A 24998-nucleotide genomic window follows, 5' to 3' on the forward strand; every position below is an offset into this window, starting at 1 on the left:
AAGTGTCATTCTTGAAGTTTTTTTCCTTATGATCCTTTCCAAGAAAAAAGTAAACACCTGTGTGTGCAAAAGAAATGTGTGCATGTGTGTAGCCAGGACCTTGAAGAAGCCACAAGTTGATAAATGGAGGATTTTCCAAAAGGCCTAGAGCAGCTCTTAGTAAAAGTCTTTGTGAGAAGAAAAAAACTTCTAAATATCTCATTGATATTGTGAATGGAAAACAACACTTTCCTTTCTCAGCTTTTAAAGTGCCTTTTTATCCCCATCGGTCTTCCTAGTTCCAGATAGGGAGCAGGAGGGATATCAGATCTTTTAGTCTCTCTTGCTCTTCCCCACCCAAAACAAAAGCCATAACATGATCCTCCTTATACTGTACCCCCACCTAACAATGATCAGTTAATGATTTAATACAGGCTGAACCCAGCCAGCCCGAACAAACATGAGTGCACAGAGCCTGATTGTCTTCTCACTCATTCTGATGTGACTGTGTATGTGTATATTCAGGACCTGGCCCTGAATACTTTTCCCTTGAGTCTACATGCCACATTAATAGAAGTGTTAGGTGGGACAACCCAAGGGGCAATCTATCATCTCCATTAAGAGCCTGCCCAATTAAGAGAAGAGGCCACTCAAACAAAAAAGCCTGAAAGTATTTTAAGACTTACAAATACAGTTGTACCAATGAAATTCTCTTGCAATTCATCTGTATTCTTTTAATCTTTCTTTGGAAACTTCTATATTTAAAAAAAATCCAGAGTTTGAATGTCACAAGTGGCTTGATTATTCATTTGCACCATTAAGCAGCATTTATGCTACTGTTTCCTAACTCTTTGGTACTGACACACAACTCTAGACGTGCACCAGGAGTACTCCGAGCTCAACAGGTTGCAACCCACCTCTTTTGTTTTTGCACCCTTTTCATAACACCCACTCCTTTCATCAGCCGCCTCCTTTGTTCCACATTAGCCCTTCCTGCTCTTATCTTGGGCCCATTTCCATAATCCTCTCCCGCTGAGGGTGCCAGCTCGCTGCTCCTACTGGTTCCACACTCCGTAAAAGGTGGTTTTCTGGTCCTGCCTCTCTCTTGGTGGACCTGAAGCCTTTCACCTGCCTGTGATCTGCCATTCTGCTTCTCCGCCTTTAGACTCCAGGTGCACCTGACTCTCCCAGTGGCCTCTGCACTGCCAATGCACTTGAAGGTTTCTAAGAGAACATTGGAGTAGAAAGCATCTCGAGTCCTCCCCTGTCCTGGCCCCATCCATCCTTTCCGGATCTAGGGAACCCCATCCATGCAGAAGAGATTTGCGGGCATGGAGCAAACATACTTTCACACATGCACAGTGAGGTGTGTTTCACAGCATTTATACCTCATTTTGCTCTCTGCTCCTTGGTCTCCAGTGTTTTGATCCCTAAAGCAGTAAAATTCTAGATAATTTTCTTTCATTTTCAGCACAAATATGCAGTATATTTGTAATATTCTCTCCTATTCTTTATTCGCTCTTAGCTGTGTGATCTGAGCAGAGTACTGGTTTGAAGGATATGCTGCTGCTGAGAAGAAATACTTGGTTTCACATGAACACAAATCTGAGTTTTCCTTCATTGCATTGATCAAACTGTAGCAGCAAATAAAGCTTGTAATTAAAGCAATGAGGTGATACATCTCTCTGGCTTATCAATGACTCTACTCTGCCTTTTAGAAGACTTTAGTACTAAGGCATATAATGGGTGTTATGCTCAACCTACCTTAAGGGCAAGATGCAGCTAATAAGCATCTTGCTGCTGGCTCAAACTAACATGTACAATAGCACGCTGGCTTTTTGTTTTCACTGAGACCAGCTTACAATGTTCCACCCTAAAAGCTTCACACAAGCTTCTGAAGAGCCTAGCAAATGCAGCATGATTTAACGGTGTGGACATATGTCACATAGCCTAAGCAACTTCAGAACATCCAGCTGCCTGTATGGCCAGCCCCTAAATGCCACAGGATCTGCTGCAGTAGCCCAGCCAGCCCACTCTCCGGCACACTGGTGCCATTAAAGTTAGACCGTCCTGAATGAATGCAGTCAGGGCTTTCCTTCTACCTGATGCACAGGTTTCAGGAAGGCTGGAATGGGGTTTAGTGAAGAACAGAGAGAAATGGATCTCTACTCGGATTTGAAAAAATAAATGGAAGGGCAGGGTACTGCACTCTCAAAGCACATTATTGTTGAGTTGTACCCCAAAAGCAGTATCTGTCTATAGTACATTCAAAGAGTGCCATCTACTGGCACATAGGGATAAGATCTGCATATTGTTCATAAATATGAACGTCCCATAAAGTTTCTGTCACACTGCAAGATCGCTTTTAGCTGAGTAGATGTTAACCAGTACTGTACAGCCCTGGTCAGTTCTCTTCTATGATATGCATTCTGTGGGCTTAAGGAGAACATTGACTTCTCTCACTGGGAAAGATAACAGTCGCCAATCAGTTAAAAAGAAAAGGAGAATTCATGAGTGCTGGGGCAGTAAATTCTCCAATTGCTGGATTAACAAGTCTTGTTCCTGGGAAATCTGCTCTGAAGAAAATTGGCTCAGTGTTGAAACAAAAGACAGAACCCTCTAGGCTATTCTCTAGGGAAGATATATCCCACGATAACAGAAGACAGGCGTGTCCCTAGGACTCTGATAAATAGCTCACTAAGAAGCAGAGATACCTCACTATGAAATACATTTAGACTTGTTAAGAGGGGATGTTTGTTTGTACTAAGCTCTGCTACCTGGTGAGAAGGAAGAAGCTCTTTCCTGCTGGGGAAATGTCTGCTGTCATCTCTCTGATGGCTCTTATTTATGCTCGAGGAGGAGTAGTCATGCTGTCTGATTTATAATGGATAGGACTGGTGGACTGATGAAATACAATATCTGTACCCTTCATTTTTCCTGCTGGTAAAGAAGAAAGGATTGGTGTCAAAGAAAAGACCTGACAGAGCACCATGGAATGGAAATAAGATGTCCAAGGATAAGAGCACAGGATAGATTCAGGGCATCTGGCTTCTAGTCCCAATGCAGTGATAACTTGTCTTGCTGTGCATTCCTTTACTCCTCAGTAAAATGGATATAATTGATAAGTACTTAACACCTGTATAACACTTTACAAGCAGTAATTAGTTAATGGATCCTCCCAGGTCTGTGTGGCATAGGTGGTATTTTACAACCAAATCTTTCCATGTCTTGGACTGTGTACCTTGAAGCTGGGAATTCACATACTGATTAAACCATCTCACTTTGGGATGGGACTGACACACGTCTTTCTTTATGCAAAAATAAAGGGTACCAAAGGGGATTGTGGTAAGAAGTTAGCAATACAAAAGGCATGATGCATGCAGGTGAAGTACTAAAGCAGAGATGCTAATGCCATGGGGAGTTCTGCATGAGTCAGACAATTTGTCCCTACAAATGTAGAACCTCCTAGATCAGGGGCAGGCAACCTTTTTGATCCGAGGACCACATTGGGGTACAAAACTGTATGGCGGGCCAGGTAGGGAAGGCTGTGCCTCCCCAAACAGCCTGGCCCTGCCCTCTCCCACTTCCCGCCCCCCTCAGAACTTCCAACCCCCCCCCACTCCTTGTCCCCTGACCATGCCCTCCCCCCCAGGATCCCACCCCCTATTCAACCCCCCGGTCCCTGTCTGCCCCCCTGACCCCTAACAGGCCCCCCTGGATTCCCACACCCTATCCAACCCCCTGTTCCGCAACCCCTGACTGCCCCACCCCAGAACCTCCGCCCCATCCAACCGCCCCCTGTCCCCTGACTGCCCCCCCGGACCGCCTACCCCCCGCCATGCACGCCACCACCCCATTACCATGCTGCTCAGAGAAGCAGGAGCTCGCAGCCCCGCTGCCCGGACAGAAACACGCTGAGGCGGCGGGGGACGGACGGCGGCTAGCCTCCCCGGCCAGGAGCTCAGAGGCCGGGCAGGACCATCCCGCGGGCCGTAGTTTGCCCACCTCTGTCCTAGATAGATAGCCAGTGGGAGTTTTATAACCAACAGCATGAGGGGTAAAGTTTGGCTAATGCTGAACACTTTTGAAAATCCCACCCAATATATCTAGAAGGGTCTAACATGAAGGGGCAAATGCTGCTTGTCTTACTCATCAAGAATTCCCAGTGACATTAATTGAAGTCTGGCATTAAAGGGGAGTAGGGGTCTAATGGTTAAGGAGAAGCACCGTTCCTAGGTAATACGCACAATTGGAATTCTGTTTCCATTTAAAGAAGTTTTTAAAATAAAGTAAAGCCCTCTGTGATTAGGAGGCTGCATGTCTTGTGCAGAATCAGCAATTCAGGAAACTTCTGAACTGCATAACTGATCCTTCTGTACCCTTAACTCAGAGTATGTGAGCTTATGACGGGGCTAGATAGACCTTTAGTCTGACCCACTATGGCTGCTCTTATGTTCTTATGAGTCCTGGGGATCCAAAAATCAAACATGGGGCCTGATTTTTTCAGAGGAGTGAGAAACTGCAGCTCCTCCTGCTGACTCCAGCTGGAGGTGCACACATTCAGCTCTCCTGAAATCCAGCCCCCACATGGCAGCCCATAAATTCTCCTGCCTGCCATGAGCCATCATTACACAGCTCATCCACGGGGTGAGGGTGGAGACGAGAGATCTCATGGGGGAAGAACATGATGCCTCAGAAAATAGCATAAGGCTTTCTTGTACAATACAAGAGTTTTTGGCAAAGGCCACAACAAAGACTTGCAGAACACTGCTGAGGTTCAGAATTAAATGCAATAAGAAGGTATAGTGCTTTCCTCCGGCACCACTCTGTCTGTTTGTAGTGATATAACCCGAGGCCTTCAGCAAATGCAGGGCCTAATCACATCAGCCACACTATCAGAGGCTCGTTCACCTGCACATCTACCAATGTGATATATGCCATCATGTGCCAGCAATGCCCCTCTGCCATGTACATTGGTCAAACTGGACAGTCTCTACGTAAAAGAATGGACACAAATCAGACGTCAAGAATTATAACATTCAAAAACCAGTTAGAGAACACTTCAATCTGTTTGGTCACTCAATTACAGACCTAAAAGTGGCAATTCTTCAACAAAAAAAACCAAAACCAGACTCCAACGAGAGACTGCTGAATTGGAATTAATTTGCAAACTGGATACAATTAACTTAGGCTTGAATAGAGACTGGGAGTGGATGGGTCATTACACAAAGTAAAACTATTTCCCCCCCTCCCCCCAAACGTTCTTGTCAACTGCTGGAAATGGCCCACCTTGATTATCACTACAAAAGGTTCCCCCCTCCCCCCGCTCTCCTGCTGGTAATAGCTCACCTTACCAGATCACTATCGCTACAGTGTGTATGGTAACACCCATTGTTTCATGTTCTCTGTGTATACAAATCTCCCCACTGTATTTTCCACTGAATGCATCCGATAAAGTGAGCTGAAGCTCACGAAAGCTTATGCTCAAATAAATTTGTTAGTCTCTAAGGTGCCACAAGTACTCCTTTTCTTTTTGCAGATACCGACTAACATGGCTGCTACTCTGAAACCAGTATTTAGATTGTTAGCTCCACAGGGCAGGGGTTTACAGGTTCTTAAACAGAGCAGAGCATGTTGCTGGCTTTTTTTCAAATTGTTAGCAGCAGCAGCAAGAAGATGGGAAACTGTGCTGAACTGTGGCAAGCCAGCCTATGTTTGAAAATGGATCTACCTTGGTGTATGGACACCTTTTGAGACTTAGTTTGTCCCATCACTCACCCTGCCCCCAACTCTTTACTGCTCACTCATAGGCTGTCCTACTCCTGCCCCCATTCCCCAATCAGGGTACTCCTCTAGAACCCTCTTACCTCTCAATCTTGTCCTTCCCATATACCGACTGAAACCTTCCACCTAACCCCTAAACTCCACTCCTGATTATTCCCAACACATCTCTTCCTTCTGCATCCTGTCCCCCGGCTCATACACAAGCTCTTTGCAGCTGGAACCTCACTCATACACCACTGATAACTCCTGCCCCCAGACAACTCACCTGCCTTCCACCCCCTCCCTCTAGTCTCTGCCCTGCCCTCACATAAGCTTTCTCAATTTGGCAGACAAATGCTGCATAGTGAGTGGCTCCATTGCAGAGCTCAGGTTGCATATCTGTAGTGCTGATCGTGGGCTGCTTCTTGCCACTTCAGAAGCAGAAGCTGTGAAAGGTCCTGAGGTGCCATAGACAACTATACAATTCACACTACCCCAGGTGTGACCCTTAGACGTTCTGAACAGGGAGGTCCATCTGAGTGAGGCAGAGCTGGCTCCAGGTGAAGATATTCTGCACTCCACGCCCCTGAGGGACTGGAAAGGGAGGAGCCAGGTCTGGGTGCTGCAGGACTGGTGCTCAGGTGTACTGTGCATGCCCCACCTTCCCTTGGCTTTTACTTCTACAGCTTTCTGGAGTGTAATTGCTAACAGCTGCTGGGGAGAGAGGACGTGAATCTCTGTAAACGCTGGCTGGAGACAGTGAGAGTAAAATATGCTACAAAGCTGAGCTACTCGGTGGCTGTTGGGCAGCTGAGAAGACATGGAAGTAGTAAGTGTTGTTATATCGTTGTTGCCTTTGGCTTTGCAATGCTAGGGCTAATGGATATTCCCCTGGGACATGTTTGCTGTTTGACTTTTTCTTGCTCTGCTTTATAGTTTCAGGCGATTGTCTTTGTGACTAGGCAACAGGTGTGGAAATAACCTTTGAGTATTGCCTGAGGAGGACATCCCAGCCAGCCTGTCTGCTCTCTGTTTCTTCTGGTTAGCTGGGGTCTCTTGTCCTGCTCCTAAGGTGGAAACTTAAGGGGCTGGGGAAGAAACTTCAGCTGGGGGTGTTGTTTTTTCCATTAACAATGCCTGTTTCTCCTAGTTCTGATATCAGCCTGTACTGAGCTCCTCTTCTCCATTTGCATCTAAGCACGGGTGGATTTGCAGGAAAAATCTAGGTAGCTAGTTAACAGGTGATGCACCTCTTATTGTGAAATAGAGCAGTCCGGGAAGTATGTGGCAAGTTTTCGGCTATCTGTGTTGAGTGTGTCGTGCAGGGTCAGAGTGCAGTTGGGATCCAACAAGACAAGCTCCTCTGATCCATTTTCTGTTCAGACTTCACCAACCAGTAACTTTCACAAAGGGGATTGCAGTTCTTTCTCTCAAATCTGTCATGTGTACTGTCTGAGTGAGGTTATGCTTTCTTATACCAAAATATTAAATTGCCAATTATCGTACATGTGTATAGACTGATCTAGCAAGATACTATTACCAGCACCAAAATCCCCTAGCTGTTCCTCTTTCTTAAACAGATCCTTTGTTTTGCTTTCTTTTCTTTTCTTTTCTTTTTTTTTAATTGGGAGGTATTTATATTGGAATAGCAATTTATTTGCAAGGGGAAAGTCAGTTCCCTGGCTGTAAAACATCAGTAGCTTTCAAGCCTGAAAATGTCTGTGTTTTTTTTTTTGTTTTTTTTTTAAGTTGGTGTTGTACTTGCTAAGCATATTATGACTACAGCAGGGCAAATAATTCACTGACTACTTGCTGCAAGTTCCTGGTAATCTCTTAAATATAGTGACTTGGTGAATTCTCTTTCATTGCCTGACTGGCTCTAATTTATAGCTAGCTGCCTCTGACCACAGCCTTGAGCTCTATTATCTACTCTCAGAGGGCTGACATGGAGACTTGGTATAGAGGGACTGCTAGCTTGCATCGAGAAATGTACTTATGGATTGAGGTGCTGCTTTGTTTTAAGGCTGCACTGAGGTTAGCCACATGGTCCATCTGAGTGTGACTGACTTTTGTCACACAGGCTGAATCTGTGCAAAGGGTTTGCAGTGAGTGTTGGACCCCCTCTAATCAGTCAGGTTTGAAATTATCATGATTCTGACAGGAGGATGTTTATATAGCTAAAAGGCCTGTGAATCTTACCAGGACATCTCAGTTCTTCTCCTTTCTCCACCAAACGTTCCCTGGAAGTCCAGTGCCCTTTACCTGTTTGGGCACCTGGTGGTCCTGAAGACCCATCTCCCATTTTGTATCTTTTGGAGACAGGTCTGTACCACTCCTGTGGCTCTTGGAAGCCCTAGGAAAAGACCTATCCCCACCCAGAACAGGCAACTGGAAAAGAAAATACATCCTTTACCCCCTGCAGCAGTTTTATATTGTCAAGTAGGGGAGCGGGGGGCTTTACTTCTAAGCGCCTCTGATGCCTGGAATTGAAGCTCCCTAACTCTGTGAATACTTGATTCCCAGGGAGCCCTGAGGCTACTGTTAAATGCCATTTAAATTAATACGTGGGCCAAAGGTGTTAACATAACCTAGTTGAAGAGCAACATTAAGCAGTTTAAAAGAAGGTTCTGGTTTGGTGTACAGCGACCTCAACCTGCATAGTACGATGGCAAACACCATTAAAAATCACTTTAACCCAGGGGTTGGCAGCTTTCGGCCCGCAGCCCAGCAGGGTAATCCGCTGGCGGGCTGCGAGACGTTTTGTTACGTTGATCGTCCTCAGGCACGGCCCCCTGCAGCTCCCAGTGCCTGCGGTCCGCTGTTCCCAGCCAATGGAAGCTGCGGGAAGTGGTGTGGGCCTCAGATGTGCTGGCTGCCACTTCCCGCAGCTCCTATTGGCTGGGAACAGTGACACACAGCCACTGGGAACTGCGGGGGCTATGCCTGCGGATGGTCAATGTAAACAAAACGTCTTGTGGCCCGCCAGCAGATTACCCTGATGGGCTGCATGCCGAAGATTGCTGACCCCTGCTTTAACCTTTTTTTATTAAGGATGAAGAAAAGAAGGGAAAACAGTGAAAGCATTTGAAATTAAGATATTAAGTAAGGCTTAATTTTAACAACATCTCTTGTTCCCTTGCCCTTACACTGGAGAGTTTCAGAGTAACAGCCGTGTTAGTCTGTATTCGCAAAAAGAAAAGGAGGACTTGTGGCACCTTAGAGACTAACCAATTTATTTGAGCATGAGCTTTCGTGAGCTACAGCTCACTTCATCGGATGCATACTGTGGAAATTGCAGAAGACATTATATACACAGACACCATGAAACAATACCTCCTCCCACCCCACTCTCCTGCTGGTAATAGCACCCACCCCACTCTCCTGCTGGTAATAGCTTATCTAAAGTGATCATCAAGTTGGGCCATTTCCAGCACAAATCCAGGTTTTCTCACCCTCCGCCCCCCCACAGACCTCAATTCTAGTTCACCATTTCTAGTTCCACGCTCTTCTTATTTACCCAGCATGGTCTTAACGCAGTCCTTGAGTTCTGTCAGTGGGCCTCTTCGTTTGGACTGATTCATTCTTTGTCTGCCTTCTGCAACTCTTTCCACCAGCATTTGTTGTTTTATAGATTATTGCAACATCTTATGAAATTACATTCACTTTTTACAATTGAACTCCCAATTAGAGTAAATTTGTAGTTATCACAATAGTACCATGCTAATCTTTACAGGTTACTCTCTGCCTGCGGTGTTTTCCTTTCTTACCACATTGGGTGCTTTGGTTGCTATTGTAGGGTGCGCTTCAGGCTATTTCCTATTTCTACTCCGGAAATTCATGGGGATTTGGGGAAGAAGTGACCGTATATTGCGAAGAACCTCAAGATACCTGGTAGGTTGGTAGGGGTGGAGGGCCACCATGGATTTCATTGTGAAACTGACCTCTCTAGGATTTGTCTAGCTAGCATGTGCTTGCATCTTTTTACCTCCGCTATTACATTTGCGGTTCGACAATGTCCTCATTCACTTGGTCTTGTTTCCATAACAGGCACCCTCCTGCATGGAATGTTAGATCTGCTCAAGTGTTATAACTTTTCACAAATAATTTGCCCAGCTCTAGTACGTATGGTCGTATCAAGTGTGCCTTTCTTAGGTCTGTGTTTCATGGGCATACAAAGTGTAGCAAGTGCCAACTACCTGAATCTGACCAGGTTTGTGATATGTGTTTCCTTTTCAAGAAGTGTGGGGAGGGGGAAGGTGGGGAGAATTGGAGAGTCTAAAGTACTATGGCTGCAGTTAGTCTAGAAATATTATAAAGCTTTAACAACATCTGCACTTAAAAATCACTCTTCCCTCCTAGATCCCGTGTCTGCAAAGTGGGGGGGAAGGGGAAATAGCAGTTCAGCAAAGAACACAGACACTTAAAGAAGCCAGGGTGAAACTAGATAATCTGTCAATTAATTAAGCAAAGTGAATTATAGTTGCCATTTCAAGGCAAGAGAAATAACCTGAGGGATTTGTATTCACATCCTTTTTAATTAAGGCAAGGGTGGGAAGAGGGAGGACACAGAACAGAAGACGAACCATTAACTCTTGCCATCCCATTTTACCATTAGGTGGTTAACAAACAGGTGTGGGTTAATGAACTACGTACACTGTACCAAAGAAGACCAGTCTTGTCTAACATGCTGATTGCATTTATAAGCACAAAAATACTGGTTTCCTCATGCACGGTTGCGTATGTCTCATGTATTACCCAGTTTCTCATTGGTACCATTAAACACCTGAAATGCATTTGAGGAGCTATAAACAGTGTTAAGTCCTTCAGGTGTTGCTTCAGTATACACAGCTGCTTGGTGCCCCTGCAACAGAAACAATGGCACCTGATTTTGTCCCGTTCTCTGGTTGGTGTACGTGTGGCTCTCTGTGGTGACTTGGACAGGGGTGAATCAGTTTTCTTTCTTTCCGGAAATCTCGATAATAGACTAGTCCAGCTTCTTATAGTGAATCACACAGCTGGCCCCAATTATGAAATATAATAGAAGCAATTCACTCTCCTCTGCGGGTAGGTTCTTTACATCATACGCTGTTATGTGAAAGTAATATTACTGAAAGGGGTTATTCAAGAGAAATGCAGTGTTTAATAAATTGTGCACTTAAATAAAATTCAGTAAAACCTCAGTATGCTATTCAGCTGTTCTGCCTTAATGTTAAGGGTCTAAACACTTCTTCTGCCCTGCCCCCACCCTGAAGAAGGAAGTTCTGTCCTAAATTATTTTTTCCAATTTCCTCATTAGACAGGTTCTCGTGAAGTATTGCAATTCTTTGCATTGAACTAAATAGTTAACCTGGTGCAGTGCACCTAATGTAATCATGGCATAGAACAAGTTTTATAGAGCAGTCCAAGTCCAAGGACTTGAATAGCTCATAAATTTGACGTCCGGCTTTCTTTAGTTTTAGTCAGGACTGAATTCAAAAAGTGTATTGCAGCTAAATATCACAGACTCCTTATTTTTCATCATAGGACAGCAAAATGCCTGGGACAAACCTACAAAGTTCACTAAACTTTGCCCACACCTTTTTTTAAAATCTAAATTTTGTTTTTTAATGCTAATCTTTCAGGCAAATGTAGAAAACTGACTTTTACTGAAAATATATTCTCCTGCCTGGATAACTTGCCTTTCCTACCCCATGTTATGTGTTTATCTGGCACGCTGAATGAGTAGTGGTGATTATAAATCTGAGGATCAAGGAAAGTGTTGGAAATCTGATACAAGTTCCATGCTGCACTGACCTGAGATAGAATAAGTAAGTGGTAATTCACTCATTCTTTTAACAGGTTTCAGAGTAGCAGCCGTGTTAGTCTGTATCCGCAAAAAGAAAAGGAGTACTTGTGGCACCTTAGAGACTAACCAATTTATTTGAGCATAAGCTTTCGTGAGCTACAGCTACATGCATCCGATGAAGTGAGCTGTAGCTCACGAAAGCTTATGCTCAAATAAATTGGTTAGTCTCTAAGGTGCCACAAGTCCTCCTTTTCTTTTTGTGGATACAGACTAACACGGCTGCTACTCTGAAACTTTTCTGAGAAGGATACTCTAGAAAGCTAGTCTGTGGGTGGACAGGGTATTAAGTGCTCTGGCAGCAGCAGGGGCACATGACTGTGTTTCATGTCCTTAAATAAAACAAGTTTTCTTAATGTCAGTTAGCTTGTATCATTCCCAGCACTTACCTCCATCGGCCCCCTGCCTCCCACGCTTCATTGTATTGAAACAATTAGCACTTGAAAAGTACTAACTTATAGAAAAGGAGTACTTGTGGCACCTTAGACTAACCAATTTATTTGAGCATAAGCTTTCGTGAGCTACAGCTCACTGAGGCGTGGAACTAGTGATGAGTCAGTCTTCTTTTGGGGGCAGATCAACTGAAATCAATGGATCTATGACCAATTTACACCGGCTCCCTTCTTGTTTCCCTATTTGGTGTATGCAGCTGCCTTCTTACCAAAAATACATCCTGGTGTATGTGAAATTTGCTCTTGATTTGAAGAAATCTTTTGGCTCAGCTGCTGCTTGGTTAACTATGTCTCTCTGGTAATAGTGTGTCCCTCTGTCTCAGAACTCCCTCTAGGACTCTCCTTTCACTGTGCTGTCATTCAAAGGGGTCCCTGAATCCCAGTTCTCATCTCCACCTCCCTCATTAGTAATGACTCCTAAGCCCTTGTCTCTCACCTCAACCCTGATCGGGTGCAGTCTGAGTGTCTTCTCATGCCATTGTCTTTAATGGAATATTGGTGTGTTCAGCGCCTTGCGGGATGGTAATGAGTGTAACCAAGCAACTATCTTCCAATCCGCACCTATGTGGGTCACTATCCAGTGTACCTGTAGCTGTGTCGATCCCAGGATATGAGAGAGACAAGGTGGGTGAGGTAATATCTTTTACTGGACCAATTTATGTTGGTGAGAGAGACACGCTTTCCAGCCCCACAGAGCTCTTCCCCAGGTCTGGGAAAAGTACTGCTGGCATCACAGCAAAATGCAGGCTGGAACAGAGACTTTAGAATAAGTAGTTAGGACATATTGTAAGGATCTGTTGGAGGTAGAGTGGCCCATTAACACCTCTGCAACAAAGGGACAAAAAGAGCAGGTGAGTGGGTTACAGATTGGATTTATGGCATATTACAGCAGTATTTCTGTTCAGTCCATGATTTTTAGTGTTTAGCAGAGCAATGAATTTCAGCTTCCAGGCTCGTCTCGTCTTTTGAAAGTGTTGTGCAGGTTTCCTTTGAGGATGCAGTCTGATAGGTCAGATTGCTTTGCAGAAAGCGTTCATCCACAGGTGATAGGCTGATCTTTCCTGTGTGAGCTCATTTAAGAGTTTCAGAGTAACAGCCATGTTATCTGTATTCGCAAAAAGAAAAGGAGGACTTGTGGCACCTTAGAGACTAACCAATTTATTTGACCATAAGCTTTCGTGAGCTACAGCTCACTTCATCGGATGCATAAAGTGGAAAATACAGTGAGGATGTTTTTATACACGCAGATCATGAGAGAGAGAGTGTGGTTTTTTTTTTTTTTTCATGGTCTGTGTGTATAAAAATATTATGCATCCAATGAAGTGAGCTGTAGCTCATGACAGCTTATGCTCAAATTGGTTAGTCTCTAAGGTGCCACAAGTACTCCTCATTAATAGTGTAGTGATTGTCTCATTTCACCCACATAGTTATAGGGACACTGCGTGTTGTGATAGGCATGTGTAGGATCCATGGATCTTGAAAAGTGCTGATCATTGTAGCAGTGGAGATGTATTGTTCTGGCAGTGTCTCATGCCACTTTGCATTGCTGTGTTGTGGGGGAACTTGCCACTGATGATGATCTTGGAGAGGTTGTGGTGGTGGTTGAGGCCAGCCAGAAGTGGGGTTTGAGGATGGGGTCCCCACTGAGTATGGATTGTAGTTGTTTGATTACCCCACATGGATTCCACTGTGAGGTGACAACTAAGTGTGTCATCAGAAGGGATTTTATTTTTGCACTGAAGCAAGTTCTCTTGGGGTATTTGCGTGGCCTGTTCCATGATTTGATCTACTTCTCTGGGGGAGTGTCCTTGTTTGGCAAAAGCTTGTCTCTCTCCAACAGAAGTTGGTCCAATAAAAGATATTGCATCACCCACCTTGTCTCTGTATCTGAAAGTCACTGTTTACTCCTTTTGGAGACTGTGTAAGTCGAGGGGAGGGGTTTATGCTGAAGTAGCTCGTCTAAATTTAAACACGAGACTTAATATTGGTCTTCTGTTTAGTTTCGGGTGAGCGGTATGTTGTTTGCACCCTTTGGCAATTCACGTAATGTCTTTTGTAAATGGCCATTAAATTTTAACCCACTTTTCCACCAAATGAACCGTCAGGACTAATTGCCTCTTTGGAGAATGCCAATAACCTTTCTGCTGCTTTTCCCCACCTTTAGGAAGGCATAAGTGACTTCAGAGCACTCAGGGCAAAATTTCAAAATGATGCCAATTTTTCAAATACTGTGTCACAACCACCCAAGAAGCCTCCTGCAGAAGGTGTACATCTACCAAGCTCCGACACTAAGGGTGTGTCCAGTCCCAGAAGCCTGAACCAAGGGAAAGTGCTGGAGTCTGAACAAAAGAGAGAGCAACTTTGTTTTGCTGTGCATAGCTCAGGGCTAATGCAGGCCAAACCTTTGATATTGCCTAGAGTCAAGCATGGCAACTTGTACCTAGCAGGGAAGAATGAAGATACAAAGAATAAAGCTTTGGAGGGATCCCTTTGTGGAGATGCACCTCCTAGAGGGGATTCGCAGAAACCCTGTCCAACTTCTTGCATTTATCAGCAGGCAGCTGTTAATGCAAATTCGGAGGAAGGACTGTTAAACTCCTTCCGTCATACTCTGCAGATCTGGGAAAGTGCTTCAGCTCAAAATGACAGAAAGTGTGCAGTGCTTCCGCCGCCGCCGTGTGTAAGTGGGAATCCTTCTGCTCAGCCAGGGGTTCTGAACGCTGCCCTCGGAGCAGAGAGCAACAAAATGAGAAGTACTTGCTCCTTCCCAGCGCTGGATTTCTCTACCCAAAAGAGATCTCTCCCAGACAGCAAAATGCCTGTACTGCCCCAGTCTTCATCACCTCCCCGTCCATCCAGAGGTTACAAGAGCACTGAGCAAAGCCCTAAGGTGACTGGATTCTCTCAGCCTGCTTATGATCCACACAAGCCAAGTGAGACCTCTCAGTATCTGAAAGGTAAATCCAACCTCTCAACATTTACGTGGTATTTATACGGCATTCTGCCAGTTTTGAAGCTCAGCCATGAAAACTTTAATGCAGGTCCAAAAGAGAGAGCATATAGGATCAGTTTGGATGGGTACCTACATGCTGCAGAATTGAACAGGAGGCTTCCAGAGAGAACTCTCTTCTAGTGGTGCTTCGCTGTAGCAAGATATGGCGAGAACTGATATGTAGGGGAGCACAAAACTGACAAATAATTTTGGTAGGAAAAGAAAGGAAGGTGAGTAACTGGCTAGCTAGGTCCTTTCAAACTCTGCTGGAGGGTTGGGGGGGCAGAGGACTGTGGGGTGGGGCGGGGGCGGAGTTCAAGTTCTGGAAACAAGGTTAAGGAGGAAGAATGTGTTTCATTTGAATCCGTTTGCCTTCCTTACACTGAACATTGGACAGACTGGATTCTTATGCCATGGTATTCATGTTTCATATGCTCTGCAAAAAATTAAGGGATTTATTTTCTATAAAACTAACTTTTGAGTAAAAATGGAGCTGGTTTGAATCCTCCAATCTGTACATTCCCCCAACTTTGGGAAGTTCAGGTCCAAACTAAGAATGCGCTTGCTCCTTTGGGTATTTCTTCTAGAAACGTGCTACCAAGGAGGTATTGAGCAGCAAGTTCATTTTATCAGCTTCAGATTTAGTGCCAAAATATTGAAAAGATTAAATCCTTAGCCCTGCCTTGAGTACAGGGGACTGGATTAGATGACCCTCTCGAGTTCCCTTCCAGTTCTACGATTCTATGAAATCCTGTTTGCTCTGGAAAGCTACCTTACTGGAACTGCATATTTAAAAAAGTTATACTGCTGAAGTCTAGAAAATGAAAAACTTATTGGCACAGAAAATTCAATTTTTTTTAACAACAAATCAAGAAACAGATCACTCTCAAATGTGGCCCCATTGCATAACAATCTGAAGAAACAGAAAAAGAGCCTTCTGCTTTCTTACTACTACTTACTTCTACTCCTTCTGTAGCACCACTGAAAAATCAGGCCCCACACTGAGTCAGTGTCTTCATATAAAATGAGAATAGGCAAATTTTAACTGGGAAGGAAACTGTTTGACATTCCTACCAATTTTTGCTAATTTATGCAAACCGTCCTACATGCATTTTTACTTGAAATGAGAAGTAATAACTGACTCTCTCTCCTTGTGGCTCTTGTTACAAACAGCATCAGAACCTTTCCTCCATCAAGCTGGCACAGAAAGACAACTTGATGTCAAGGATAGCAAGCCTCCAAAAGTTAAACCACTTCCTTCAGTTGAATCTCTTGGTTCCCCTCCAAAGAAACCTCTAAGGCCCCCAAAAGTAAATCTCTGTGCCTTCCGGCAGTCAGCTCCACATGTCAACAGAAAAAACAAAACAGGTAAGAGATTTTTTGTCTTGGTTTTCCACCAGCTCTTCTAGAAACTCCTTTGATTTTAAGTTTTCTGTCAGAAAATGCCATTTCATCGAAGACCTTGTTTACACGCCACGCCACCGTGAGCTACGCACTGCCTCGGAAGGCAGTCCGTGTCCACGCTCACTGGTGTGTGGGGCAAACATGGCAGTGAAAGGCTCTAGCAGGGGAAATTGTGGGGAAAGGCTCGTAAGGGAGCTGCCAGAGCCTTTCCCCATGCTTCCCTGCTGCAAGAGCCTTTCACTGCAGTGGGCACTGTTTGGGTGTGTAGAGAGCTGTGTAGGGTATACACCCCGGGGCTGAGGCGCATAGGGCATTCTACTCACCTAAGACATGCATTACCATATACCCATGCTATCTGGGCATGTAGCATCTGCACTCTACATGCCACTGCAAGTGTATACCTACCGTAACTTGAAATGTTTTGTGGGAACAGGGTGGATTTTTTTTTTTAAAGACCTTTTGGATGGAAAGGGAGTCAAGATTTTGTTTTGATAGTTTTTTTTTGGGGGGAGGGGGTTCAGATTCAGAACCAAAATCAACTTAAAATTTCCCATGGGACAGAGGCCATTTTTCTACCAGCTGTAATTTCTAGGCATTCTTTTATAATGACTATTATTGCTGACAACTGCAAACTAGCTGCTCAAAATGTGAGCTGATTTGTATCCCTCTTTTGACTATTTCAATGGGAAGTTCCATAAACTTCTGACAATACAGCTGTGGACATGCACAATGAAATCAGTAGGAGTTGGTGCATTAATCTCCTTCTTTTTTTTTTTTTTTTAATTGAAATTCAGTGGTGAAGATTTAAACCCTCAAACATTGAGAAACAAAACTTTTTGTAGGGGTAAACTTAACTCACTGGAACTGTATGTGTGGGATACTATGGATTACTGACTAAGTTTCTTATCTTACGTCTGCACTTGGATGTAGTGGCATGATTCCCATCTCACATAGTGCAAGTATGTCATCTCTCATTGAGCTAGCCTGTTAAAAATAGTAGTGTAGCCATTGTGGTGTGAGCTAGTTGCCTGAGCATAAACACTCCTGGACCCTGTGTGTGTGTGTGTGTGTGTGTGTGCACGTACGTACACACACTCAGGGTGGCTAGCATGTGCTACGCTGCTATTTTTAGAGCACTAATTCAGATGAGTGCTAGCACAAATATCTGCAGAAAGTTGGGAAACCTTTAATACCATTCCCACGAGAACCTTAGGTCTTGCATTTTCTGACTTCTAATTACATTAAAATTATAACCTATTGTTACACTATTGAAAACTTTGTTTTAAAACTTAACTTATACCCCTTTTTTTGGCCATCTCCCTTTGCTGGTCAACTATTTATCTACAGAAAAAGACCATGGCCATACTAGGTCAGACCAATGGTCCATCTAGCCATTGGCCAGTGCCAGCTGTTTCTGAGGGAGTGAACAGAACAGGGCAATTTATTGAATGATCCATCCCCTGTCGTCCAGTTTTAGCTTCTAGCAGTCATACGTTTAGCAACATCGATAGCATGGAGTTGTGTCCTTGACCATCTTGGCTAATAGCCATTGATGGACCTGTCCTCCATCCATGAACTTGTCTAATTCTGTTTTGAATCCAGCTATCCTTTTGGCCTTCACAACATCCCCTGGTAATGAGTTCTACTGGTTGGCTATGCCTTGTGGGAAGAAGTACTTCCTTATGTATGGTTTTTAAACCGGCTGCCTATTAATTTCATTGGGTAACCCAGAGTTTTTGTATTTATATGAATAGGTAAATACCACCTTCCTCCTTCATTTTATCCACACCACTCATGATTTTTATAGACCTCTATCATATTCCCCCTTACTCATCTCTTTTCCAAGCTGATTAGTACCAGTCTTTTTAATCTCTCCTCATAGGGAAGCTGTTCCATGCTCCTCGTGATTTTTGTTGCCCTTCTCTGAACTTTTTCCTAGTCTAACATATATATATATATATATATATATATATATATATTTTTTTTTTTGAGATGGAGCAACCAGAACTACAGGAAGTATTCAAGGTGTGGGTATACCATGGATTTATATAGAGGCAGCATGATATTTTCTGTCATATTATCTATCCCTTTCCTAATGGTTCCTAACATTGTTAGTTGTTTTTTTTTTTGACTGCTGCTGCACGTCGAGCAGTTCAGAGGACTATCCATGATGACTCCAAGATCTTTCTTGAGTGGAAACAACAACTTTAAACCACATCATTTTGTATGTATAGTTGGGATTATGTTTTCCAGTGTGCATTACTCTGCACTTATCAGCATTGACTTTCATCTGCCATTTTCTTACCCAGTCATCCAGTTTAGTGAGATGCCTCTAACTCTTTGCAGTCTGCTTTGGACTTAACTAGCTTGATTAGTTTTGTATCGTCTGCAGATTTTGTCACCTCACTGTTTACCCCCTTTTTCCAGATCATTTATGAATGTTGAACAGCACTGGTTCCATACAGATCCTTGTGGAACTGCTGCTATTTACCTCTCTATTGTGAAAACTGTTTATTGATACTCTTTGTTTCCTATCTTTTAACCAGTTACTGATCCATGAGAAGACCTTCCCTCTTATCCTGTGACTGCTTAAGCACCTTTTGGTGAGGGACCTTGTCAAAGACTTTCAGAAAGTCCAAGTACACTAGATCACCCTTATCCACATGTTTGACACCCTCAAAGAACTCTAATAGATTGGTGAGGCAGGATTTCCTTTTACAATATGGGGATAGTTGAAATCCCCCATTATTGGGTTTTCTGTTTTTTGTAGCCTTTCTAATCTCCTTGAGCATTTCAAAATCCCTGTCCTGGTCAGGTGGTCGGAAGTGTATATTCCTACCACTATCCTCTTGTTCAAGCATGGAGTTTCTATCCATAAAGAGTCTATGATACAGTTTGATTCATTTAAGATTTTCACTATAGTTGACTGCTTTCTTTCATGTATAGGGCCACTCTCCAACCTACTCTGCCATTTCCATATATATTGTAGCCTGGTATTACTGTGTGCCACTGATTATCATTTGTTCCATCAAGTTTCTGTGATGCCTATTGCATCAAAATCCTCATTTAATACCAGGTATTCAAGTTCTCCATCTTAATATTTAGACTTCATGTGTTTGTATGCAATCACTTATAAAATTGGTCAATATTTAGTTGTCTGCCTTCATGAGATGTAATTGAATGGAATTCTTTTTCATTTGACTGGTTTCTTTTCAGTCTCAACTATAGGCCTGGCTTGATCTGAGTAATTGGAGGTGGGCGAGGGAGGTAAATGAACTGGTAAGCTAGAAACAGAATGTCTGTCTGTACTAAGATAATGGGGGGGAACACTTGGGGAACCATTTACAGTGGGTAAATAAGCCTGGAACATAAGGGGGGGAGGGAAATAAGTCATGCTTGTACAGAGCACAGTGACCAAGCCAATCCATAAATGTATATAAAGGAAGAGGTTTGCTGTGTAACTTTTGGATATTTGGTATGCCCTGTACCCGTTCCCTGTGCTTCAGCCTGATCAACTCAAGTGTAGTTTAACTGTATGCAAACAAAGAAATTTCAGTGACATGTTTTGAAGTCTGAGTTCTTGGGAACCGAGTGGGTAAGGTCTCGGAGGCTACTGAGCCAATAGGTGGTGGGGCAGCTTCTAAGACCCTATCTGTACTTTATCAACTTTTGTCCTCTCCTCTTTACTAGGCTATAGAGTATCCCCTTTAATGAAGCCTCCTCTAAGGATGTCTGTCTGAACCATGTGGTCCTCCGCATCTGTCAGCTTCCCTCAGCTGTTAGTTTAAAGACTCCTCTATGACTTTTACATTTTACATGACTGCAATCTGGTTCTGTTTTGGTTTCGGTGAAGCCCATCCTTCCTATGTAGGATCCTCCTTCGCCAAAAGGTTCCTCGGTTCCTAATAAACCTAAATTCCGAACACCATTTTCTCATCCACGCATTGAGACTCTGCAGTCAGGGCCGGCTCTAGGTTGTTGTGGTTTTTTTGTTTGTTTGTTGCCACCCCAAGCAAAAAATTTGTTGCCCCAAGCTCCGAGAGCACAACTGCCCAAGCAAAACAACTCCCTCCTCCCCAAAAAAACAAAAAGGGATGGCCGGAACGCCGCCCCTGGAATTGTGCCGCCCCACGCACGTGCTTGCTTTGCTGGTGCCTAGAGCTGGTCCTGCCTGCAGTTCTGTCTGCCCCTTAGTGTGGAACTGGAAGCATTTCAGAGAATGCTATCATGGAAGTCTTGGACTTTAATCTCTTTCCTAGCAGCCTAAATTTGCCCTCCAGGACCCCTCTCTCCTACCTTTCTGTATGTCATTGGTACCTACATCTACCACGACCACTGGCTCCTCCCCAGCACAGCCCATAAATCTATCTCGATGTTTGGAGAGGTCCATAACCTTTGCACCCTGCAGGCAATTCACCATGTTCTCCTGGTCATCACAAACTCAATTAGCTATATTTCGAATGATCAAATCCCCTATTACTGTACTAGTACCTCCTTTTTTTTCCAGGGAAACAGAATAACTGCGCATAGGAAGAGGTATACAGACAAAAGATTTTAATTTTAATGTTTACACCTGGAAACTTGTGTCAATACCCCTCTTTGCCACATGGTCCTCTGTCACGCTGACTACTGTGCTACTCAGCCCATTCTCCTGTTCCACTGTAGTCTCGTGTTGAATGCCGTAGCAACCATATTTTGTTTGCCACTTGTCAACACTGTTGTTTTTATTTGCAGCTGTTGTAGAAGATGACTACATGACTCCTGAAAAGTAAGTGTGTGGATTTAACTTCAGGCTACAGAAACATATATTTACACTAAAACAAACAATAGTTCCTGTCAGAATTTTAAGTTCTTCTTCTGAAGATGGGACATACTTGTAAGCAATAAAGCGCTACTTTTATAATTCCATTATGCACAACTCTTGCATTTAAATGACACTGAAAGAATCCTCCTGAAGCAAGCACTTTGTATAATGTGTGGGGATTCACTAAATTACATGTCTGACTGGTATAACTCCTATTCAAGAAGACCTGGGTGGCTGAGGGAATTAATAATGGGAGTTCCTTCTCTCTAGATTATCTGTTTTGAATATAGCCTGGACAGGTCTTTGAGTGAGTAGGCTTTCCTTGCTGCCAGTGTGAATTGAGTTGGTGTTCCTTGCAGACGCACATATGTCTGAAAAGTACCACCATAGGCCACCAATGAGAGTGTCAGATATTTGCTGAGTCGAAGGTTATGTCTACACAACCATGGTAAGTCAACCTACGCTATGCAACTCCAGCTGTGTGAATAACGTAGCTGGAGGGGACTTACCTTAGGTCAAGTTACTGTGGGGCCTACACCGGGGGGGTCAATGGGAGTAGAGTTCTTGTTGGGGGTAGAGTACAGGGGTCAACTGGAGAGCGATCTGCAGTTGATTTTTGGGTTTTTACTAGACCTGCTAAATCGACTGCTGCTGGATCGATCTCGGAGCATGGATTCCCTGCTGTAGTGTAGACCTGCCCTAAGGTATGAATGACTAGCAACCAATTTACCCTCTTATACTTAGGCGAGGTCCTGATAGACACATACAATAAGAACTTAAAGCTTACACAAGCTATAAACTTTACAACAATAGAGAAAAGGAAATTACAAAATTCCCCAAAGTCTTTAGAATGTCATGAGGTGGTAAATGGAGACGTTTGAACCTGGAGAGCTAGGTTCATAGGTGGCTTGTGAACCGACCTTGCAGAAAAGCAGTCTTAAAAAAACAATGCTTAGACCAGGAGACCTTGTTCTCATCTCCTGTCCTCTGTTCACTATGAACATTATTGAAAGGCTAGAGTGTGCGTGTGTATATCTAGCTGGTTCTTGCTAGTGCTCCTTTGTTTAGCCTGCAGTAAACACTACATGACATGCTTTCAGACAAGCTGTCTTCTGGTTTCAAAGCAGATTGTTCCCCACACCCACGTGTGTGGGGAATCTCCTCCCACCCCCCTCATTTCCCATATTCTTCAGCTTGATGTTTTAGAAATGAAATGCTTTGAGAATTGTTGCTGAAACACAGACCTGGCATAACCTGCAGGTGCTGGAGCTTTACGGTTCTCCTTATCTGTCAGCAGAAAAGGATTTTGATCTTTAGTTCTGTTTATGCAGAAAGCACAGCCCTAAAATACATGAGATTTTGCTCTCCGCTCTTGGTATTTTTTGTTTTGTTTAATACTTGTGTGATCTTTGGAATGGGATTTGCATTGCTAGTGTTCTAAACTGGCCACCTCATAGGTACCTCTTTGAGCCCAGAGCAGTACACTGATTCCTAGGTACTCGTATGCTTAAAGTTTAAGCATGTGTTTTAAGTACCTTGCAGAACTGTGCCCAAAGACTTCTATAAAAATAGAGAATCTAAGGCCAAGTGTCCACATTAATAGTCTTAATTTGGCATTTGGAATCTCCATACTGATGATGACCCCATGAGTGTTGTCAATAGAAGCTGAGGTTTGCATCAGTTGATTCTTTCAAGGTTAATACCTGCTTCAAAGGGTCAGCATCTGTGCAGCTACACCAACTGCTAAACCAGGACTTTTTTGGAGTGTAGGCAAGGCCTTGAATCGGTCCAGAAAGTCTGGCTGTACAAGGGGACTCTGATGAAGAGCCATGGGGGCTGGGGAGGGAAGAGATTGGGCTGGGCAGAAGGAATCCATCTTGGAGTGGGTAGGTAGATGGGGAAGGGCAAAAGGGGCACGTTCTCCTTCAGAACCTGGAATGGAGCCGAAGATTCCTGAGTCTCAACGTTCCTGCCAGGAAATATCTCTGAAACCAGCTGGCAAAGTGTCTTATCTCTGCTAGTTCCTCCCCCTCCTAGAGGATGATGACCTACTACTGCTCTCCGTTAGACATTTTAGCTCAAGTGGCAGCAGTCTGTGTGGTAGACCTAAAGGTTCCAACCCTGCTGATGGCCCATGTGGATGTTAATGTTTCCATGTGATGGAATATTTTTTTCCAGTTTGCTTATTTTAAATACATACAAAACCATGTTAAACAACATGAAGATTGCAAAACTAAGCACTGAAAAGGTAGGAAATGCCAGATTTCCTACGATGTGACGGAGAGACTGCCAAGACTCATCAAGCCCTCAGATCGCTACCCCTTCCTGCTTCGCCACGTGGGCACCAATGATACTGCCAAGAATGACCTTGAGCGGATCACTGCGGACTACATGGCTCTGGGAAGAAGGATAAAGGAGTTTGAGGCGCAAGTGGTCTTCTCATCCATCCTCCCCCTGGAAGGAAAAGGCCTGGGTAGAGACCGTCGAATCATGGAAGTCAACGAATGGCTACGCAGGTGGTGTCGGAGAGAAGGCTTTGGATTCTTTGACCATGGGATAGTGTTCCAAGAAGGAGGAGTGCTAGGCAGAGATGGGCTCCACCTAACGAAGAGAGGGAAGAGCATCTTCGCAAGCAGGCTGGCTAACCTAGTGAGGAGGGCTTTAAACTAGGTTCACCGGGGGAAGGAGAGCAAAGCCCTGAGGTAAGTGGGATATCGGGAGGAAGCAGGAGCACACGAGAGGGCAGGCCTCCTGCCTCATACTGAGAAAGAGGGATGATCAGCAAGTTATCTCAAGTGCCTATACACAAATGCAAGAAGCCTGGGAAACAAGCAGGGAGAACTGGAAGTCCTGGCACAGTTGAGGAATTATGATGTGATTGGAATAACAGAGACTTGGTGGGATAACTCACATGACTGGAGTACTGTCATGGATGGATATAAACTGTTCAGGAAGGACAGGCAGGGCAGAAAAGGTGGGGGAGTTGCATTGTATGTAAGGGAGCAGTATGACTGCTCAGAGCTCTGGTATGAAACTTCAGAAAAACCTGTGTCTCTGGATTAAGTTTAGAAGTGTGAGCAACAAGGGTGGTGTCGTGGTGGGAGTCTGCTATAGACCACTGGACCAAGGGGATGAGGTGGACGAGGCTTTCTTCTGGCAACTCACAGAAGTTACTAGATCGCGGGCCCTGGTTCTCATGGGGAGACTTCAATCACCCTGATATCTGCTGGGAGAGCAATATAGTGGTGCACAGGCAATCCAGGAAGTTTTTGGAAAGCGTAGGGGACAATTTCCTGGTGCAAGTGCTGGAGGAACCAACTGGGGCAGAGCTCTTCTTGACCTGCTGCTCACAACAGGAAGAATTAGTGGGGGAAGCAAAAGTGGATGGGAACCTGGGAGGCAGTGACCATGAGATGGTCGAGTTCAGGATCCTGACACAGGGAAGAAAGGAGAGCAGCAGAATACGGACTCTGGACTTCAGAAAAGCAGACTTCGACTCCCTCAGGGAACTGATGGGCAGGATCCCCTGGGAGAATAACATGAGGGGGAAAGGAGTCCAGGAGAGCTGGCTGTATTTTAGAGAATCCTTATTGAGGTTACAGGGACAAACCATCCCGATGTGTACAAAGAATAGTAAAGATGGCAGATGACCAGCTTGGCTTAACAGTGAAATCCTTGCTGATCTTAACCACAAAAAAAGCTTGTAAGAAGTGGAAGATTGGACAAATGACCAGGGAAGAGTATAAAAATATTGCTCGGGCA

At 44.1% G+C, this 24998-nt stretch overlaps 1 protein-coding gene across 1 annotated transcript in view; it reads left to right on the forward strand.

The window, feature by feature from the left end:
- The first annotated feature begins 6439 nt into the window (after positions 1-6439).
- The window catches only part of FYB2 (FYN binding protein 2), a 45213-nt gene continuing 26654 nt past the window's right edge, over positions 6440-24998 (forward strand). The window contains exons 1-4 of the mRNA XM_074961669.1: positions 6440-6571; positions 14201-14993; positions 16202-16396; positions 21167-21200. Coding sequence (XP_074817770.1) covers positions 6563-6571; positions 14201-14993; positions 16202-16396; positions 21167-21200 — 1031 coding nt within the window. The 5' untranslated portion in view covers positions 6440-6562. The remainder of the gene's footprint in view (positions 6572-14200; positions 14994-16201; positions 16397-21166; positions 21201-24998) is intronic.

The sequence above is a fragment of the Natator depressus genome, chromosome 8 (genome assembly GCF_965152275.1).
Source record: "Natator depressus isolate rNatDep1 chromosome 8, rNatDep2.hap1, whole genome shotgun sequence".
NCBI lineage: Eukaryota > Metazoa > Chordata > Testudines > Cheloniidae > Natator > Natator depressus.